A 17,879-nucleotide genomic window follows, 5' to 3' on the forward strand; every position below is an offset into this window, starting at 1 on the left:
CCATTCCAATCCCTGAGCACTCTCTCTGCAAAGAATTTCTTTCTGCTCTCCAACTTCAATTTCCCCTGGCAGAGCTTGAGCCCATCGTGCCCCCTTGTCCTATTGCTGAGTGCCTGGGAGAAGAGACCAACCCCCACCTGGCCAGAACTTCCCTTCAGGCAGTTCCAGACAGTGCTGAGGTCACCTCTGAGCCTCCTCTTCTCCAGACTGAACACCCCCAGCTCCCTCAGCCTCTCCCCACAGCACTTGTGCTCCAATCCCTTCTCCAGCCTCGTTGTTCTTCTCTGAACCCACTCCAGCACACACATCGTTTCGGAAGGAGTTCCAGGATTGGATTGGAATCCCAATTCCAGCACCTGGAAAACCCTCCCCTGACACCCGGCGGGCTCGTGCTGCCCTCTCATGGGAGGGGACCGGCACTTGGAGCCACACTTGGATCGCCCCGAGCCACGAGGCAAAAAGATTTGCGAGGTTTTGGAGTGTCCTTGTCATCGCCAGCTGGATTTATGGCACAGGCAGGGAGGGATTCAGCCCATGCGCGGCGTTCCCTGGCACGGCACGGGGCTGGCACGGCACGGCTCACATGGCCAGGCACGGGCGAGCCCAAAATGCCCCCCAGCTCTCCTGCTCCGTCCTGCCAGCGGGTTCGTTTTCCCCAGGAATTGCCACCCTTGCTGTGGAGTTAAAAGGAGAGGGAGCGAGGATGGCACCGTGCCCAAACCTGGTGCCCCGGGGATGGATGTCCTGCCCCCAGGAAGAACCTGCAGTTCAAGCTCAGAGCCCCAAGTCTGGGATTTGGGGCTTCTCATTCAGCCTGAGGGGATGGAGGGGAGATGGGATTTGGGCTCTCCCAAACATCCCCATCCCCAAAAAACAACTCCTCAGATTAACCCAAACACTCTTCAAGTTACCCAGAACCCTCTTCAAGTTGGCCCAAACCCTCCTCAAGGAGTCCCAAGCCCTTCTCAGATCACCCCAAACCCTCCTCAGATTACCCCAAACTGCCTTCAAATTACCCCAAACCGTCCTCAAATTACCCCAAACCGTCCTCAAATTACCCCAAAGCCTTCTCAATTTTAACCCAAACCCTCTCAAAGTTGCCCCACATCCTCCCCAAATCACCTCAAACCTTCCCCAAATCACCCCAAGTCCTCCTCAAATCAGTCCAAACCCTCCCCACATCACCCCAAACCCTCTCCAAACTCCCCAAACCCTCCCCAAATCCCCCAGACCCCCCCAAGCCCCCAACCCCTCCCCACATCACCCCAAACCCCCCAAATCCCCCCAAATTCCCCAACCCCTCCCCACATTACCCCAAACCCCCCAAATCCCCCCAAACCCTCCCCAACCCCCCCCAAATCCCCAACCCCTCCCCACATTACCCCAAACCCCCCAAACACCCCCAAACCCCCAACCCCTCCCCACATCACCCCAAACCCCCCAAATCCCCCCAAATCCCCAACCCCTCCCCACATTACCCCAAACCCCCCAAAACCCCCCAAACCCCCCCAAATTCCCCAACCCCTCCCCACATCACCCCAAACCCCCCAAACCCCCAACCCCTCCCCACATCCCCCCCTCACACCCCCCCGGCTTGGTCGCTCCTCCCCGCCGGCAGGGGGCGCTGCGGGGCGGGGGTGCCGCTCTCTCCGCCCGCCGGGGCCGCGGAGGAGGCGGCGGGGCCGGGCCGGGCCGGGCCGGGCGGGCCCGGGGGAGGGACCGAGCGGGGCCCGGGGCTCGGAGGGACCGGGGGTGGGGCGGAGGGAGGGCCGGCGGCGGCGGCAGCGGCGGGGCCGGGCCGGGAGGCGGAACGCGCGGCCCCGCTGAACCCGCCGCGGGGCCTGCGGGAGCAGCATGGCCGCCAGCCTGTGGATGGGGGACGTGAGTGTCCGGCCGGGACCGCGCGGCTGCGTGAGGGGCGGGCGGGGGTGGCGGCACCGCGACGGGACCCGGGGGCGCGGGGGGCACTGACCGGCAGGGACCGCCCGACCGGCACCCTCACACCGGTGACAGGCACACTCACACTGCTGACTGACACGCTGACACTGACTGGCACCCTCACACCGGTGACAGGCACACCCTGACACTGACTGGCACCCTCACACTGCTGACTGGCACCCTCACACTGACTGACAGGCACCCTGACACTGACTGGCACCCTCACACCACTGACTGACAGACACCCTCACACTGACTGGCACCCTCACACTGCTGACTGACACCCTCACACTGACTGGCACCCTCACACAGCTGACTGACACCCTCACACTGACTGGCACCGTCACACTGACAGACAGACACCTTCCTACCCCTGACACCCTCACTCTGACACTCTCACCATGACCGACTGATGCCCTCACACTGACTGACACCCTGGTACTGACTGGCACCCTCACGCTGACACCTTCACACCAACCGACTGACAGACAGCTTCATACCACTGACACTCTGCCTGACTGACACCCTCAGACTGACCGACGGACACCCTCACACCACTGACTGACACACACCCTGACACTGATTGACATCTTCACTCTGACATCCTCACACTGACTGACTGACACTCTCACACTGCTGACACTCTCGCTCTGGCACCCTCGCACTGACTGACTGACACCCCCACACCAGCTGACATCCTCACTCTGGCACCCTCATTCTGCCTGGCACCTTCACTCACACCCACTGACTGACACCTCTACACCAACTGACACCTCACTCTGAAACCCTCTCACTGACTAGCACCCTCACACTGACTGTCTGACACTGTCACACCAACTGACTGCGACCCTCATGTTGCTGACACCCTGACACTGGCTGGAACCCTCACTCTGACACCCTCACACCGCTGACACTCTCACTGTGACACCCTGACACTGACTGGAACCCTCACTCTGACACCCTCACACCGCTGACACTCTCACTGTGACACCCTGACACTGACTGAAACCCTCACTCTGACACCCTCACACTGACTGGAACCCTCACTCTTACACCCTCACACCACTGACAGTCTGACAGCCTCACACCAGTGACACCCTCACTCTGACACCTCACACTCACTGAGTGACACCCTCGTCCCACTGACACCCCCACTCTGACACAGCCTCACAGTCCCTCACCCACTCAGACATGTGTGTACACTCCCAAACTGACTGATCCTCCCCACACACGCACTCACAGGCACAAACCCCAGCCCAACAGGCAGGATTGTGAGCAGTTACACCCTCCCAGACACAGTTCCCACACCCCAGGGTGACCCTCACTGCCTCCCCTCAGCCAGGTCACAGCCACACTCGTGGCACTCCCGCTGGTGTCCGTGCTGGGCTGGCACTGACAGGTCTCACACTTCGTGCTCTGAGAGGCACTTACACACTCCCACACTCACAGCCTGTGTCCTTGCATGCTGTGAGGGTTTGTCAGCTGGTTTATCTGCTCCCCTGCTCGTAGGCACTCACACACACTCACACTTGTAGGCACTCACATGTTTGTGGGCACCTCTCCAGGATTATCCCTCACAACCTGCCCCACACACGCACCTGTGGGTGCACTCACACCCTCACAGGGATTTGCACTCTCCATGCACACACACTCACAAACACTTCCACACTCCAGTGTTTCCCTCATTCCTGCCTCTCTGTGCACCTGGCAGGAAGAAGCCCCTGTGTGGGGTCACACCAGCGTGTCACACTTCCTTGTCACATTCTTGTCCCCTCTTTCTTGCACACAGCTCCTCTTCCAGCCCCTTTCCCACAGCTCCCACAGGCACAGTCCTGCTTGCACACCCGTGTGTTCCTCACATGAGTGTCCCTCACCTCTCACATGTGTGTGTTTTACACACACAGCCCAGCACAACCAGAGGATCCCACTGGGTGCTTCTCTCCCACTCACACACTCAGCACATCCAGTTTACCCTGGCATTGCACACTCACACTGGCACGTCAGGGAGTCCTGCCCTGCCTCTGCTCATGCAAGCAGACCCCTGGAGCTCTTTCTTTTCCCCACACAGAGGGTTGTCTGCCACCTCTCCACCATAAGCCCATCTTCTTCCATCATCACCCCTCTCACACGCAGGATCCTCTCTGAATCACACACAGCCTGTTGCCTTTACAAATCCAGGTTTCCTGCACACAACCCCCCCGGGATCACCCTGCCTGGCAGAGTGGTGCTGCCTCCTGCTCCTGGCACATGTGACAGAGTCAGCTGTGCTTCTCACTCACCCCCACGGGGCATCTGCTGCCTTTGACACGTGTGAGTGCAGCGTGGCCACCCAGCTTCACACCCTGCACCTTCTGTCACCTTCTGCTACCTGACAGACACACAAACACACCCGAGGGCTGGTGGTTACTGTGGTAGTTTTAGCGACAGTTACCAAAGGGCCACCTGTTTTACTCACAGAGGTGTGTAGAATTATATACATGGAACTATATGTATTTCCTTTATATATTTTATATACACACAGCACTCCCCATCAAAAAACCCTTACTTTGGGTTAGTTCCCTCCTCCACGGAGAGGTGCCCTGTTCCCTCAGGCCCTTTGTCATGCATGTGGTCCAAATTCCAGCACTGTTTCGTGCTCACCAGCCCTTTACACCACACAGACACAGCTCTCCAGCGTGTTCAGTGCCACACACAGTGACAGTGCCACCCTCCCCTGTCACCCCAACACGGTCAGTGCTCCCGCGGGCAGGGCGGAGCGGGACGCAATCCCAGGGCTCCCCCCGAGTGCTGCCCTGCCCTCTCCGGGGTTGTGCGAGGCAGACACGGCTCTGCAGCCCCTGCCCCTGCTCCAGGGGGGCTGTGCCACCTGCCTGCTGCCACCCAGGGCTGTGCCACACCTGTGTCCCCACGGTGCTGGCCCAGAGAAGGAGCCCAGCACCTCCTTCTGCCCCGCTCCCTGTAGCGAACGCTCAGTTTGTTGCTGTTTGTTTCTGAGTGGCTTTTGTCCTTCTGTGAAGCTCCCTGTTCTCTGAAATTCATGCTGTCTCTTGGGTTCCACTTTGCAGACTGTTGAGCCTGGTTCATGCATGCCTGCTGGTTTTGAGTGGCATCGACCCTCTTAAATGAGTCTTCTTTTTGAAGTGTAAGGGTAAAATCCTTCTCAATAATGTTTTAACTGCTTAGGGGGACATTGACACATATATTCTCTTTTTTGTAAATGCCCTGATCTAACTTGTTGTTTTGTTTTTTTTTACTTTTATAGCTGGAGCCGTATATGGATGAAAACTTTGTTTCAAGAGCCTTTGCCACCATGGGAGAGCTTGTACTGAGTGTAAAAATCATTCGAAACAGGTTGACAGGGTAACTGTTTATGTTTGTTCTCCCAGTGCATTTGGATTGAAGCCTCACCATGGTCCATCCATGTCAGGGTGATTTTCCCTTGGAGCTTTTCACCATTGCTGCCACCAATATGGGAATATTGATGAGTGCAATGGAGAGGGCACTGCTGGCTCTTCAGCCTCCCCTCAACAAACAAGGTTTGCCCCTCATCCTGAAGTGCTCCAGCACTCAGTTGGAGCAGTGTGTGTATCCCATTCCATCCCTCTGGGAATTGCACCTCCTGAAGGCTTTGCTGACTAGTCTGTAGTGCAGCAGAGGTGGAAAGTCTGGCTTGGAGCAACATGAGAACCTTTTGAGTCCAGCTGGAATTAAATGGGAGTGCAGAATAAAGTAGTTTCATTCTAATTCATTATCCTTTTAAGTGGTGTAACTTCAGTTTGCACTTGTTTAAACTTGGGTGGGAAAACTGATGGTCAATGAAAGTAGAAAGTAAACTGTGAGCAAAACCATTTTGTGTGTGCTTGTGTTGACATGACTTATGGTAAGTAGGGGCTATCCCTTTGCTTGAGATCCAGGATTTCTACCTTCTTTTTGATAGCTGAAAGAAAGAAACTGTTCTAAGTATTGCAACAATAGCAAATTTCCTACCAGTTGTCTAAGACACAAAATTACTCCTCAGATGTGTTTTAAATGTGTAACCTTTCTCTCTTCTCTCCTGTGTTGTATGTTCAGAATTCCAGCAGGCTATTGCTTTGTAGAATTTGCAGATCTAGCTACTGCAGAGAAATGTTTACACAAAATCAATGGAAAACCTCTTCCTGGTGCTACTCCGGTGAGTCAGTGGGATCAACCCGTGGAAAACCAAAACTGGGAAGGGTCAGATGGTGTAGAATCTGCATTTTGAATGATTAAAGACAAATGTAATAGTTGGCTAAGTGGGGTTTTTCTTTCTTTAAAGTTTTGGACATAAAACTATTAATGTTGCTCAGAAAAATTGTTGAGAAAAGTCACTGATTCCTGTGTGAATGTCTGGATAAAATCCAGGTGGAGAAATTCTGTGGAGTGGGTTTTTTATTTGTGAGCCTTTCTGCTGTTACCAAGTTGGACTAACAAGAATCCAGAGAAAAACAAGGAAAAAATTAGTTTGAGTGTGGGGTAGACCTGCCACAGTCCTTCCATCTCTCTTCATTTTTAGATTCCTGGAGTCTTAGAATAGTTTGGATTGGAAAGGACCTTAAAACCCATCTCATTCCACCCCCTGCCATGAGCAGGGACACCTTCCCCCAGCCCAGGTTGCTCCAAGTCCCATCCAACCTGGCCTTGGACACTTCCAGGGATGGGAGAACCTGAGAATTGATGTGTGTGTGTCATTTCATATTTACAAGATGAACTTGCAAGTCCATACAGAGTTTTGGGTAACTTTGAAGCTTTATTTTTTTCCTTGGCCCTTAGCAAACAAAAGTTATTCAAACCTCTTTACAGTGGAGAAGGAGCCAGAGCAGTGGCTATTGCAGTACATAACTAACACCTCCTGTTCATGAAAGCTGGGTAGTTGAGAAGAAGAGGAGGAAGAGTCACAGGGTCTAATTTTAGGATGTTGACTCAAATGTAGATTAAACTGGGATGGCTGACACAGCTGTGTGTTGTACCCACAGGAGTTGGCTGCAGGAGCTGGGGTGACTGGTTCATAAAGCAGCTCTAGAATCACCTCAGTTATGGTGTGAGACACAAGGTGGATGGATTCCTATTTTAGTGTAGTTAATTCCCACAGCAGGAAACTGGGAAGTTCAGGTTGAGCTGTTTGGTCAGAACTCCTCCTGTTAAAGGGAGCCCATGAGAGGCCTGGAGGGATCTGATTCATGTGTTTGCCCTGTATCAAAACTAGCATGGCCAGCAGGCCCAGGGCAGTGACCCTTCCCCTGGACTCAGCTCTGAGGCCACACCTTGAGTGTTGTGTTCAGTTCTGGGCCCCTCAGTTGAGGCAAGAGATTGAGGGGCTGGAGCGGGGCCAGAGAAGAGCAACGAGGCTGGAGAAGGGACTGGATGTGGCACTGAGTGTCCTCTTAAACACCTCCAGGGACAGAGAATCCAACATGTCTTGATCCAACCCCACTGTGATCACCAGCCCAGGGCACAGAGTGCCAGAGTGATCCCAGTGGGGTTGGATCAAGGGTTGATGATCTCAGAGGTCTCTTCCAACCCAAGTGAGAAGAGAAGAGCAACGAGGCTGGAGAAGGGACTGGAGCACAAGTGCTGTGGGGAGAGGCTGAGGGAGCTGGGGGTGTTCAGCCTGGAGAAGAGGAGGCTCAGAGGTGACCTCAGCACTGTCTGGAACACCCTGAAGGGAAGTTCTGGCCAGGTGGGGGTTGGTCTCTTCTCCCAGGCAGTCAGCAATAGGACAAGGGGGCACGATGGGCTCAAGCTCTGCCAGGGGAAATTGAAGTTGGAGAGCAGGAAAAAATTCTTTGCAGAGAGAGTGCTCAGGCCTTGGAATGGGCTGCCCAGAGAGGGGGTGGATTCCCCATCCCTGGAGGTTTTCCAGCTGAGCTTGGCCGTGGCACTGAGTGCCATGATCTGGTAAAGGGACTGGAGTTGGCCCAAGGGTTGGACTTGATGATCTCAGAGGTCTTTTCCAACCCAATCAATTCTGTAATTCTGTGACAGACAAGCTGATCATCCTGGGTGCCTTCTGTAGTCACTGGAGAGGCAAAGAGAGCAGGAATGAGATGATAATGGAAGTTTGTTTTTGGGAATACCCATCTTTCTCCACAGTTTCGTTCCAAAACGTGTTGTGTAGGGGGGTGATTTGCATAACACACAGAGGGAATTACAGATGCCAGGCAGGGATCCAGTGCAGCCCAAAACCCTGCACTCAGCAGCCAATGCCTGGCTCATCCCTCGCATTTAGACACTTTTGTTTACAGAAAACTGAGTGTGGCTCACGCTTTTCTTTATTTATTTTTAAATACTGAATCAGCCAGAGGAATAACAGAGTCCTGGTGCTGGTGCTGCCTCTCTTTTCCAGAATTGGTATCCCCAGTTCCCATCTGGGTGGAACCACTCTCAGGTGTCTGGTTGATTTTAAATCCAGAATTTTTGCAGTGAAGTGTGAGATCCAAAAGAAAAAGATGGAAGTGCTTCAAACTGGAATCAAAATTTTGTGTTAGCTTGTGAATGATCCACAAAAAGTTGTTTATCACTGTGCTTCAGTGAATGCAAGTGTGCAAGGAACAGGATTATAGCCCAGAGTAAAGTCTGGGCTCCATTTCCCAAGAATTATTTATTCTGTCTTTAAGGGAAGGAAATCATCATACAAGGTCCAGGAGCACACTGGGCTCTTCTGTACTGAACAAATGTCCTGATCTCCAGGGAATTTCTGATCCTGGTCTGAGATGATTTCTGATCCTGAGATCAGCCCCTGGTCCCTGGGGCTGATGAAAAGATCAGCTGCTCCTTAGTTCTTGTTCTGGGCTCACATGTGAGTTGGACACAAGTTGGTGAACTCTGGTAGGATGTGGACAGGGAGTTCCAGCTGTGCCAGTGGGCACAAATCTGGGCTACTGGGAAGCTTATTTTAAAAATAACATCAGATACAAAATTTAGGGAGGCTTTTAGTGTCCAATGACAGGTAATTCTTTCAAAAACACCTTAATTTTGGATCATACTAAATGAGCACATCATCCAGAGCAAAGTATTTAGCCATGTGTCCAGACTGGGATTGATTTTCCAGTGTGTTGGATTCTGGTCTGCCAGTGTTTGTGTTAAATCACAAATGTCCAATAGCTCTGCTATCATGTCAGTTTAAGACCTTAAAATTAGAATAATTTAACATTTGTTATCAATACCTCTGTTCAGGTTCTGATTTTCATTATCATGGCTGTACTGGCATAAATAAAAACATCCTTGATACCTTAACTGGCTGGTCTGACAGCACTGAGCATCTCTCAGCATTAAAAAGTGTTGTATAAAATCAGCTGATTGTATTTTTTCCTGATTGAATTGACACAACTCTTGAATATTTGGGTTCATTTTTGCCTTGTTGCAGGCAAAGCGATTTAAATTGAATTATGCAACGTATGGAAAACAACCTGATAACAGGTAAGTGCTCAGTGTTTAATTACTCATTTTGCCTCCTTGAGGCCTCTTTATCAATTGCAAAGAGCATTCAAAACATCAACCCATGAGATCATCACTCAGAGGGAGCAGAGCTTGGGCTGCCAGTTTGTGCTTTGCCTTGTGTGTGGATTTATTTTAAGGTGTTCAAACTTTGTAGCATCAAATTATCTGTAGTGTATTAGAGTTTGAGGTCTGTATATTGGAAATAGAAAATCTGTAAATGAGACTTTATTGTTTTCTTGCCATGTTAGAAATCCAGACAGACCCTGTAAGAAATAAGATAAAGGTTTTATCTTTAAATAAAAAGCAGTATTGAGTAGGATGGTTGTGCTGCTTGAATTAACTTGAAAATACAAATTTTAGTTTAGCAGCTTAACTGGTGGAACTTTAAAGTCTCCATTAAATAGTCTTTTAATATCACTTTTCTCCACAGTTAAATAATTAGGCTAATTGGTAACTGTTACTCAGCACATCTCTTTCTTTTATTTGTATGATTGTACTTAAAAAGCTTTCTTTTTGATCTCTTTAGTCCAGAATATTCCCTTTTTGTGGGAGACCTGACTCCTGATGTGGATGATGGGATGTTGTATGAATTTTTTGTTAAAGTTTATCCATCATGTAGAGGTGGAAAAGTTGTTTTGGACCAGGCAGGAGTATCCAAGTAAGTCACTTTTATTCATTTTTTTCTTTCACTGCACATACACAACAGAAAATCTAAAATGCAGCAAGGGCAAAAAATAACAGTCTTATCAGCTTAGATTGAAGTAATTTTAAAATACAATATTCTTGGCCATTCTGTCTGCAGTTTCCTTGGGTCTTGAGACTCACCATGGGGGTATTTTCCTTCCTCTGTGAGTGTGAGGCCCTTTGTGTGTTCCTGCACTTCCTAAAATGCTGAAAAATGCCTTAAGTAATCTGGAAACACTCTGCTCCTGGACTCTCAGGTGGAACTGGGCTGTTATTTAGGCTATTCCTGTGAGAGCCTTAGAGGTTTTTATTTCAAACAGGGTAGGGCTGTGATTCACTCTCAGGTTCTCAGTGACTGCCTTGTTTGTCTTTACTGGAATGTCTTGCCAAAAGCAGATACCAGAAAGTTGGATTTCAAAATGAAACATTTTCTAAATAGCACAAAATTAAACTCTGTTTTCCTAGAGGATGGGGCAGTTGGTGAGAGCCCCAGTTTCCAAAGCAGAGCTTGGCTTCAGTGCAACACAATATTCCAACACCTGCTGGAATGTTGGGATAAGACCAAGACTGTGGCTGTAGATTTTCCCACTTATTCACAGGAAGCTTCTCAGTCTTAGATATGTTGGTTTGAAGGACTCTCTGGAGGTCTGTTGTCCAGTTCCAAGCAGGACCAACACTAGATCAGCTCAGCCATGGATTGAGTAGCCTGGAAAACCTCCCAGGATGGAGACAATTCAACCTGTCTGGGCAGCCTATTCCAGAGCTGCACTCCCTCTCCAGTCATGAAGTTCCTCTTCATGTGCAACCTGAACCTCTTGCAGAGCTGCTCAGTCACTCTGGCTGTTGGGCACTTGTGCTCTCAGTGCCACCTCACCTGGGACTGGGGTGGGCTCTGGGTGCCTCCTCCTCCTCAGTGTAAACCCTGCAGTTCCTGTTTGGCTGCACCTGCTGCTGTCTCTGCCTGCAGAACAGGTGTTGGGCCTTTAGCTGGGCTTTGGGAACTCTTCCTAAGTGCAGACCTCAAGGAAAAGGCATCTGTGGTAGCTTGGGAAGTGGGAAAGGAGCAGAGACTGGGAAGAGCAGAGCTGTCTCCCCTGGCAGTGCCAGCGTGTTGCTGCCAGGGGCTTTGTTGGGACTTGTGCAGTTACTCAAAGCTGAGGCAGCTGCAGGTGTCAGGGTGATGTGAGAGAGGAGCTTTGGGCTGGTGGACGTGCCCAGTGAAGCCTCAGCCCTTCCAGCCAGGGCTGGTGGATCAGGAAGGTCTCCTGGTGCCAATGCTGAGCCTGCTTCTCTGCTTCCTGCTGAGGGTGCAGGGGTGGGGGCTTTTCCAAACTGCAGAGACAGGACAGAGTGATTGCCAGGGAGGTCCTGGCCACAGAGAAATTATTTCTTTGTGGGTTTTCTTCTGTACCAAAATCTGGTTTAGCCATTGGTGTGGAAAAGCTTAAGTATCTGGAAGAGTTGGAAGAATCACTGTCTCCCTTGCTGCACCCACCATCAATTCCTGTACCCTAAATCCAACTCTTTATCTGTCTCCTTCTATTTTGGAACTGCCAGTCTTCCCATTTTTCCTTACACACACCTGGCCCCATCCAAAAGGCTGCAGGAGTCTTTGTGCCAGCTCAGAAACTTAATTGGTTTTGTGTGTGGACACCTTGAACTGACATAAAAGTTGACTTGCCCTGGATTAATTTGCCACAGTCCTTTGGCAGAGGGCAAGTTAAACAGAATGTGGGCTCATGTAGAGTCTTGCTCATGGTTAATAATCCAGATAAGCCTGAGCTTTGATGTGGTATTTTTGTGACGAGGACATACCTGTGTGTTTGTATAAAAATAAGGTACCTGGACTTGTGTGTGGACCTTGCTGTGCAAGATGCTCCATTTTCTGGGGCACAAACTGCTCTGGAGTAGCTTCCAGTGGGGACCTCCCAAGAGTAGCAGGTGCTGCTGCTTTCCAAATAACACATCCCTTAGTGTTTAGGAGTTCCCACAGAATAGATAATACATTGTAAATTTACACCCTTGCTTACGGCTCGTTCTTTTCCCCAGCTAGACAAGCCCTTCCCTCCCAAACTCCTTCCTTCACTTAGATGGATTGTCCTGCCCTCCCACACCTAAGCCTTTGATCTTTCTGCTGCGTGAGGCAGCCCAGCCCATGCTGGATCCTGGCACTGCCCTCCTGGATGCTGTTGCATCGCTGCTGACTCACTGAGCACCCAAATCCCACGCAAAGGACCGCTGGGGATGGAGGGGGTTGGTGTTCCCAAGGTGCAGAGCTGCCACACCACAGTGTGCCCTCATCCAGGGGTCCTGGCTGTGCTGTCCCTGTCCCAGCTGTGCTCTCAGGGCAGGGTTTGGCTACTCCAGCTTGTTTTCAGACCCCCTGTTGGGAATGCTGTTGTTGGGAATGGCAGAAAGCCTACTGGAATATATTCCTGTTGAAAAAGGACTTGATTGGAAAACGTATCTCTTTGATCCTGAGATGAGCTCAGTTGGTTAAAAAACTTGGTTGTAACAATGCCAAGGTCGTGGGTTCAATCCCCTGTGTGGGTCATTGACTTGAGTTGGACTCGATGATCCTTGTGGGTCCCTTTCAACTCAGAATAGTCTGTGATCCTGTGACCCTGGGGAAAAGCAGTGTTTTCCTTCACAGTGGGGCAGTTTGGGATACAGTGTCTGTGTCTTGTCAGTCCTGTGCTGACTTGCAACTCTTGAGATTATCAGTACCCTCCCAGCAGAGATTTGGGGCTTTACCACTCTCTGCTCTTGCATTTCAACATGGCTTGTGTCAGCTCCCTTCCAGCTCCCCACAATCCACTGGCACAAGAGTTGCTTTATGTTTGTCAAGCCCTTGAAAGCACCAGTGGAGCTTGGACCTGTGGCTTTAGGCATTTTGGAAAAGCAACTGAAAGGCAGAATCATTTCATCTCTCCCAAAAGCAGGGACAGCAACCCTAAAGAACGTGTTTCCTTCGCCGGGTTTCCCAGACCCAGTTCAAACTGCACCATAAATAGTTTTGAAAACATGGCATGGTTGGTTTGGGAGTTTTTTGGAGTTGGTTTGATGTGAGTTCTTCTGTGTCTCTGCAGGGGATACGGGTTTGTGAAGTTCACAGATGAACTGGAGCAGAAGAGAGCACTGACAGAGTGTCAGGGAGCTGTGGGGTTGGGCTCTAAACCTGTACGATTGAGTGTGGCTATACCCAAAGCGTGAGTATAAGAGCAGCCAGGTGTTCATAAGTGAGGCATCACATCTATTTTTAAATGTCTTTTAGTGGTTTGGGTACATTTCCTGGATGTTTCCATCACAAAGTGAAGGAATGCCCCTGAATAAGGGGAGTATCAGAATGCCCAGGAATTCAGAGAAATTATAACATTGGCTCAAGACTAAGCATTTTACACTGTTTGTAATTATATACATTATAAAATCCACACACATGTACCCACACTGTAGTTAAATATGATTGTTTTTAAAGTCTATGTTCCTTTGCATTAAATTGAAATAGCCTAAATCTGCTTATTGATGTCTGGATAGCAAAGCTCAATTATCTTGCTAATTCTAATATTATGTCTACTAAATATAAGTCTTTTGGGGCAGGGATTAACTTTTTTTTCTGTGTTTGTTCAGAACCTGATACAATGAGATCCTGGTCTGACTTGGGGCTCGTAGCACTAGGGTAATACGAATCATAGTAATTGCTCCCTATTTGAATAATATTTAGATTTTCAGTGACCTCAGAAGTCTTTGGGGGGGAAAAGGAAGAGAAAAGCAGAAAAAAGGGGTGTATTGTGGTGAGAAGATTGATGTTTCCTTCTTTCTACTTCTCACTGATTTCATCACTAGACATAGCTGTATGTGTGACATATTTTCATGTTCAAACAATATTTGTCATCTCATTTCAAATCTTGATAGTCAGGTGGGATCCCAAGTTCCTTGGGAATGCTGCCACTTCATGGTGAGGAATGGGAATTCTAGTCAGCTCACAGGGTACTTAAGTTTAATTTTTGATTACTTGTAATTCTTTTTATTTCATGAGCTCTTCCAATCCTATTCATTGAAGGCCACCCAGCTCACTGAGAAAGGGGACAAGTCATTGCTGGGTTTCTCTATGACAGTGGCAGAAGGAAGAGGGTTTTCTCCATTCTTATTTAAGAAAACTCCATTTTTTTGCAAGGCATTAAGTCTTTAACCCTTTGTGTAGAGTAAGACTCAGGAAGCTGCACTTCACTTAACTTCATCCTATTTATTAGTAATAAAAAGGGGCCCAAGAATCTGGATTATGGTTCAGGATTGTTCTAAACTCAGGCTTGTAGTCCTGAACTCTTCCCTTCCCAAAGCCAGGAAGTGACACCAAATTGACTGGTAAAGAATGAAAGCAATGTTTATTAATGAAGAGGAGGATGAATACAGGGAAGGGTGTTAAATTTAAACCACTTCTTTATGCAAATGTATGCAAATGATAAATATTGCTGCACTAAACAGTGAATATATTTTAAAGACTGAAATTTGCATGTTAGACTAAGCCTTGTCTATGTACCAGTTTGTATCTTAAGCTATTTCACTGCTTTTTTCATACTTGTTCTACACTATTTGCAACTCACTCCTGCTTTATTTTTTTAAGTAACCGTGTGAAACCCATGGAGTACAATCAGATGTACAACTATAATTACAACCAGTATTACCAACAGTACCACAACTACTACGCCCAGTGGGGGTACGACCAGAACACGGGCAGTTACAGCTACAGTTACCCCCAGTATGGCTACACACAGAGCACCATGCAGGTAGGGCAGCACAGGAGCACCCAGGCCTTGGGAATGGCCTTGGGAATGGCCTTGGGAATTCCTTGGGAATGTTTGAGCTTCAAGCTCTGAGAACCACAGAATGTCCTGAGTTGGGAGGGACCCCCAAGGATCATCCAGTCCAGCCCCAGGCCCTGCTCAGACACCCCAACCCTGTTCCTGTCCTAACCCTCCTGGAGCTCTGGCAGCCTTGGGGCTGTGCCCACTGCCCTGGGGAGCCTGGTCAATGCCCACCACCCTCTGGGGAAGAGCCTTTTCCTGAGATCCAACATGACCCTGGCACAGCTCCAGCCATTCCCTGGGTGCTGTCCCTGGTCCCCACAGAGCAGAGATTGGAGCTGCCCCTCAGGAGTTGCTGCAGCCCCCAATGTTCTCTGTTCATCTTCCACCTCCTCCAGACTGATCTTAATATACACCTCTTAATAATGAGGTCTTAGTACAGCTACTGTGTAGTGTTTTGTAGAACCTGGTGTGTCCTGTTGCCTCATGTGGGGTAAAATTTTACCCTTACTCTGGGGCAAGAAAGGTCTGGAGGACACAAGGGGTCTCTTAATACATTTGTCAGGGTAGAAGGGTTCTCTTGGTGCAGGCAGTGCTCAGAGAGCCTTCTGGGATCCTTCCCAAGGCTTGTTTTGAAGGATAGAACACACCAGAACAGTCACCCCACTTCACCCCAGGAATCACAAGAACTGCTGCCTCTGTCAGAGGCTGAGTGTGGGATCTGCCCCAAGGAGTGTTGGGAGTGGAACACAGGCTTATGTGTGAAGAATTCTGTTGTAATCACTCCAGTATAAAAGACAGTCTCTGACAGTACTAATCAACAGGTGATGCTTGTAAAAGAAAAGACAATTATCTGCTGTCCTAAGGGGTTTGTTTCTCCTTGCAGACATATGAAGAAGTTGGGGAGGATGCATTGGAAGGTATGTTTCTCAAATTCTATACTGAAGTTGTCAGCTCTGCACTGATCAGAGTCAGACCTTCTCAAACTGGCCCTGATTCCAATGTGTGACATCCCTTTACCCTTGTGTAAATCTGGGAATTTTGCCTTTCCCCCTGCCCTGTAGATCCCACGCCTCAGTTGGACGTCCACGAAGCAAATAAGCAGTTCATGGAGCAGAGTGAAGAGCTTTATGATGCCTTGATGGACTGTCACTGGCAGCCTTTGGACACTGTCTCCTCAGAGATCCCAGCTGTGTTATAGCCTCGTTGCTGAGGCACTGTGTGTGTGGAATATCCCAGCAGTGCACTCCGGACTGTTCCGCTGCCCCCGGATCCGGCGGGAAGCAGGGGGGGCCCTGTGCCCACCCAGGCCTGGGACTCGGAGTACAGGAGGACTGTGGCCCTCCTCCTGTACAGGAGTGTCATAGGAGCATCATGGTGACCTTTATTCATGGTGAAAATTAGAACTGCAACAGTTTTATTCCTTTTTGTCTTGAAATGAACTCTCGATACTTGTTGGGAATTGTAATTTATAAACTTTCGACGATGGCACAGGGGAGAGACTCGACTCCATCCTACAATAAAAAAGTTGGTCTTTTAAGTAAAATTACCTTTTGCATTTTGGTTCCTGCCCATTTTGGTTCCTGCCAATTTTGTTTCCTATCCATTTTGTTTCCTGTCCATTTTGGTTCCTGCCCATTTTGGTTTCTGCCCATTTTAGTTCCTGCCCATTTTGGTTTCTGCCCATTTTAATTCCTGCCCATTTTGGTTTCTGCCCATTTTAATTCCTGCCCATTTTGGGTCCTGCCCATTTTGGGTCCTGCTCATTTTGTTTCCTGCTCATTTTGTTTCCTATCCATTTTGGTTCCTGTCCATTTTGGTTCCTGCCCATTTTGGTTTCTGCCCATTTTGGGTCCTGCCCATTTTGGGTCCTGCCCATCTTTCTGTTTTCCTGCCCATTCAGCTGTCTCAGCCATGTGACCCAACCCTCGTGAATGTGTTACTTTTGAAAAAGATCATTGTTGGATACCACTAAAATGTCTCAAAAGCTTCCTGGTGGCTGGGTAAGGTTGCTGTAACTTGAGCATGGGATGAAAGGTTATGTTCTAGTTAACCTAAGCTGTGATCTTGAGCTAGACAGTTTGGTATTCATAAGCAATTTACCTGTTTGGAGAGCAAAGACAGAAAAGAGTGTTAGAAAACCACAAACCAATGCCTTTTACCTGGTGATCTCTTGCTTCTCCACCTGTGTATGAGGAAATAATTCCCCATCAACCAAGCAGTTTAAAAACACTTTTACCAGCAACCATATTTAAATGTTATATTGTGTATCATGCCTTTATTTTTTTACCATGGACACACCTTGATGGCTCATTAAGATGTGGAGATTTTGTAGCGTCTTCCACTGTCCTGTTTCAGAGGGAAACTGAAGATCTTGCAGCAAAAACGGGTCAGAGCAATCTCACTGATATATTGTGCAACAAATTGTTGTGAACCTGAAGGCAGTTTTCTGCTGGTGTTGTATGAACTGGATGGACAAGCAATATAAAGAAGCTGATATTATGTTGCATTAGAGGTGAAAGTGAAAATAATAGCACTTATGTACATGTTACAAGCCCTTTTCAGGCTTTTGTGCCTTAAACTCTTGGAGAAATAGGAACAGAGAAACTACCTGTAATAAATGTCTGTCCAAGGAGTAGTTTGGTAACTGAAATTGCCACTGCAGAGCGTTTCGTTGCCTCCCTGCCCATGTTGATGCAGAGATTTGCCACAAAATTTAAATACTTTGATAAAGCTACTTCTGCTACACTTTTGTTTGTGTCCATAATTATGATCTATTTGTTAGTCTGTGGTTTTTTCTTAACAATTGCAAGTGGGAATGTGAGGAACTGGAGTCAGGTTATCCCTGAGCAAGTGGAGCTGCAGGACTGCTGGATTCCTGAGTTCTCATCTGCTGTGGGTTCTTCCTCCTGCTGTGCCCCTGGCTGTGCTGCTGGCAGTGTCCTCACCTTCACATCCTCTGAATTTAAGGAGAGGAATGTTCCCCGCGAGTTTCAG

At 48.9% G+C, this 17,879-nt stretch overlaps 1 protein-coding gene across 3 annotated transcripts; it reads left to right on the forward strand.

The window, feature by feature from the left end:
* Positions 1–1,738: 1,738 nt before the first annotated feature.
* Positions 1,739–16,428, forward strand: TRNAU1AP (tRNA selenocysteine 1 associated protein 1). 3 transcript variants are annotated; one of them, XM_071576848.1, is made up of 10 exons: positions 1,777–1,881; positions 5,004–5,086; positions 5,201–5,298; positions 6,010–6,109; positions 9,323–9,375; positions 9,923–10,054; positions 13,170–13,289; positions 14,702–14,864; positions 15,769–15,802; positions 15,947–16,428. In XM_071576848.1, exons 3-10 carry the CDS (start codon positions 5,213–5,215, stop codon positions 16,081–16,083), a joined length of 825 nt encoding a protein of 274 aa, XP_071432949.1. In that variant the 5' UTR covers positions 1,777–1,881; positions 5,004–5,086; positions 5,201–5,212; the 3' UTR covers positions 16,084–16,428. The 3 variants fall into 3 exon arrangements, with proteins under 3 accessions (XP_071432947.1, XP_071432949.1, XP_071432948.1); XM_071576847.1 differs by having other exon boundaries at positions 5,004–5,080; XM_071576846.1 differs by lacking the exon at positions 5,004–5,086 and having other exon boundaries at positions 1,739–1,881.
* Positions 16,429–17,879: the final 1,451 nt, after the last annotated feature.

The sequence above is a fragment of the Pithys albifrons genome, chromosome 24 (assembly GCF_047495875.1).
Source record: "Pithys albifrons albifrons isolate INPA30051 chromosome 24, PitAlb_v1, whole genome shotgun sequence".
Taxonomy (NCBI): Eukaryota; Metazoa; Chordata; class Aves; order Passeriformes; family Thamnophilidae; genus Pithys; species Pithys albifrons.

Bases quoted from the DNA above. Each gene is read 5' to 3' on its own strand.
- TRNAU1AP (XM_071576846.1), top strand. From the start codon at position 1,855: ATGGCCGCCAGCCTGTGGATGGGGGAC. The intron at 6,110-9,322 runs GTGAGTCAGTGG...GCCTTGTTGCAG, and splicing joins CTCTTCCTGGTGCTACTCCG to GCAAAGCGATTTAAATTGAA. The intron at 10,055-13,169 runs GTAAGTCACTTT...GTGTCTCTGCAG, and splicing joins GACCAGGCAGGAGTATCCAA to GGGATACGGGTTTGTGAAGT.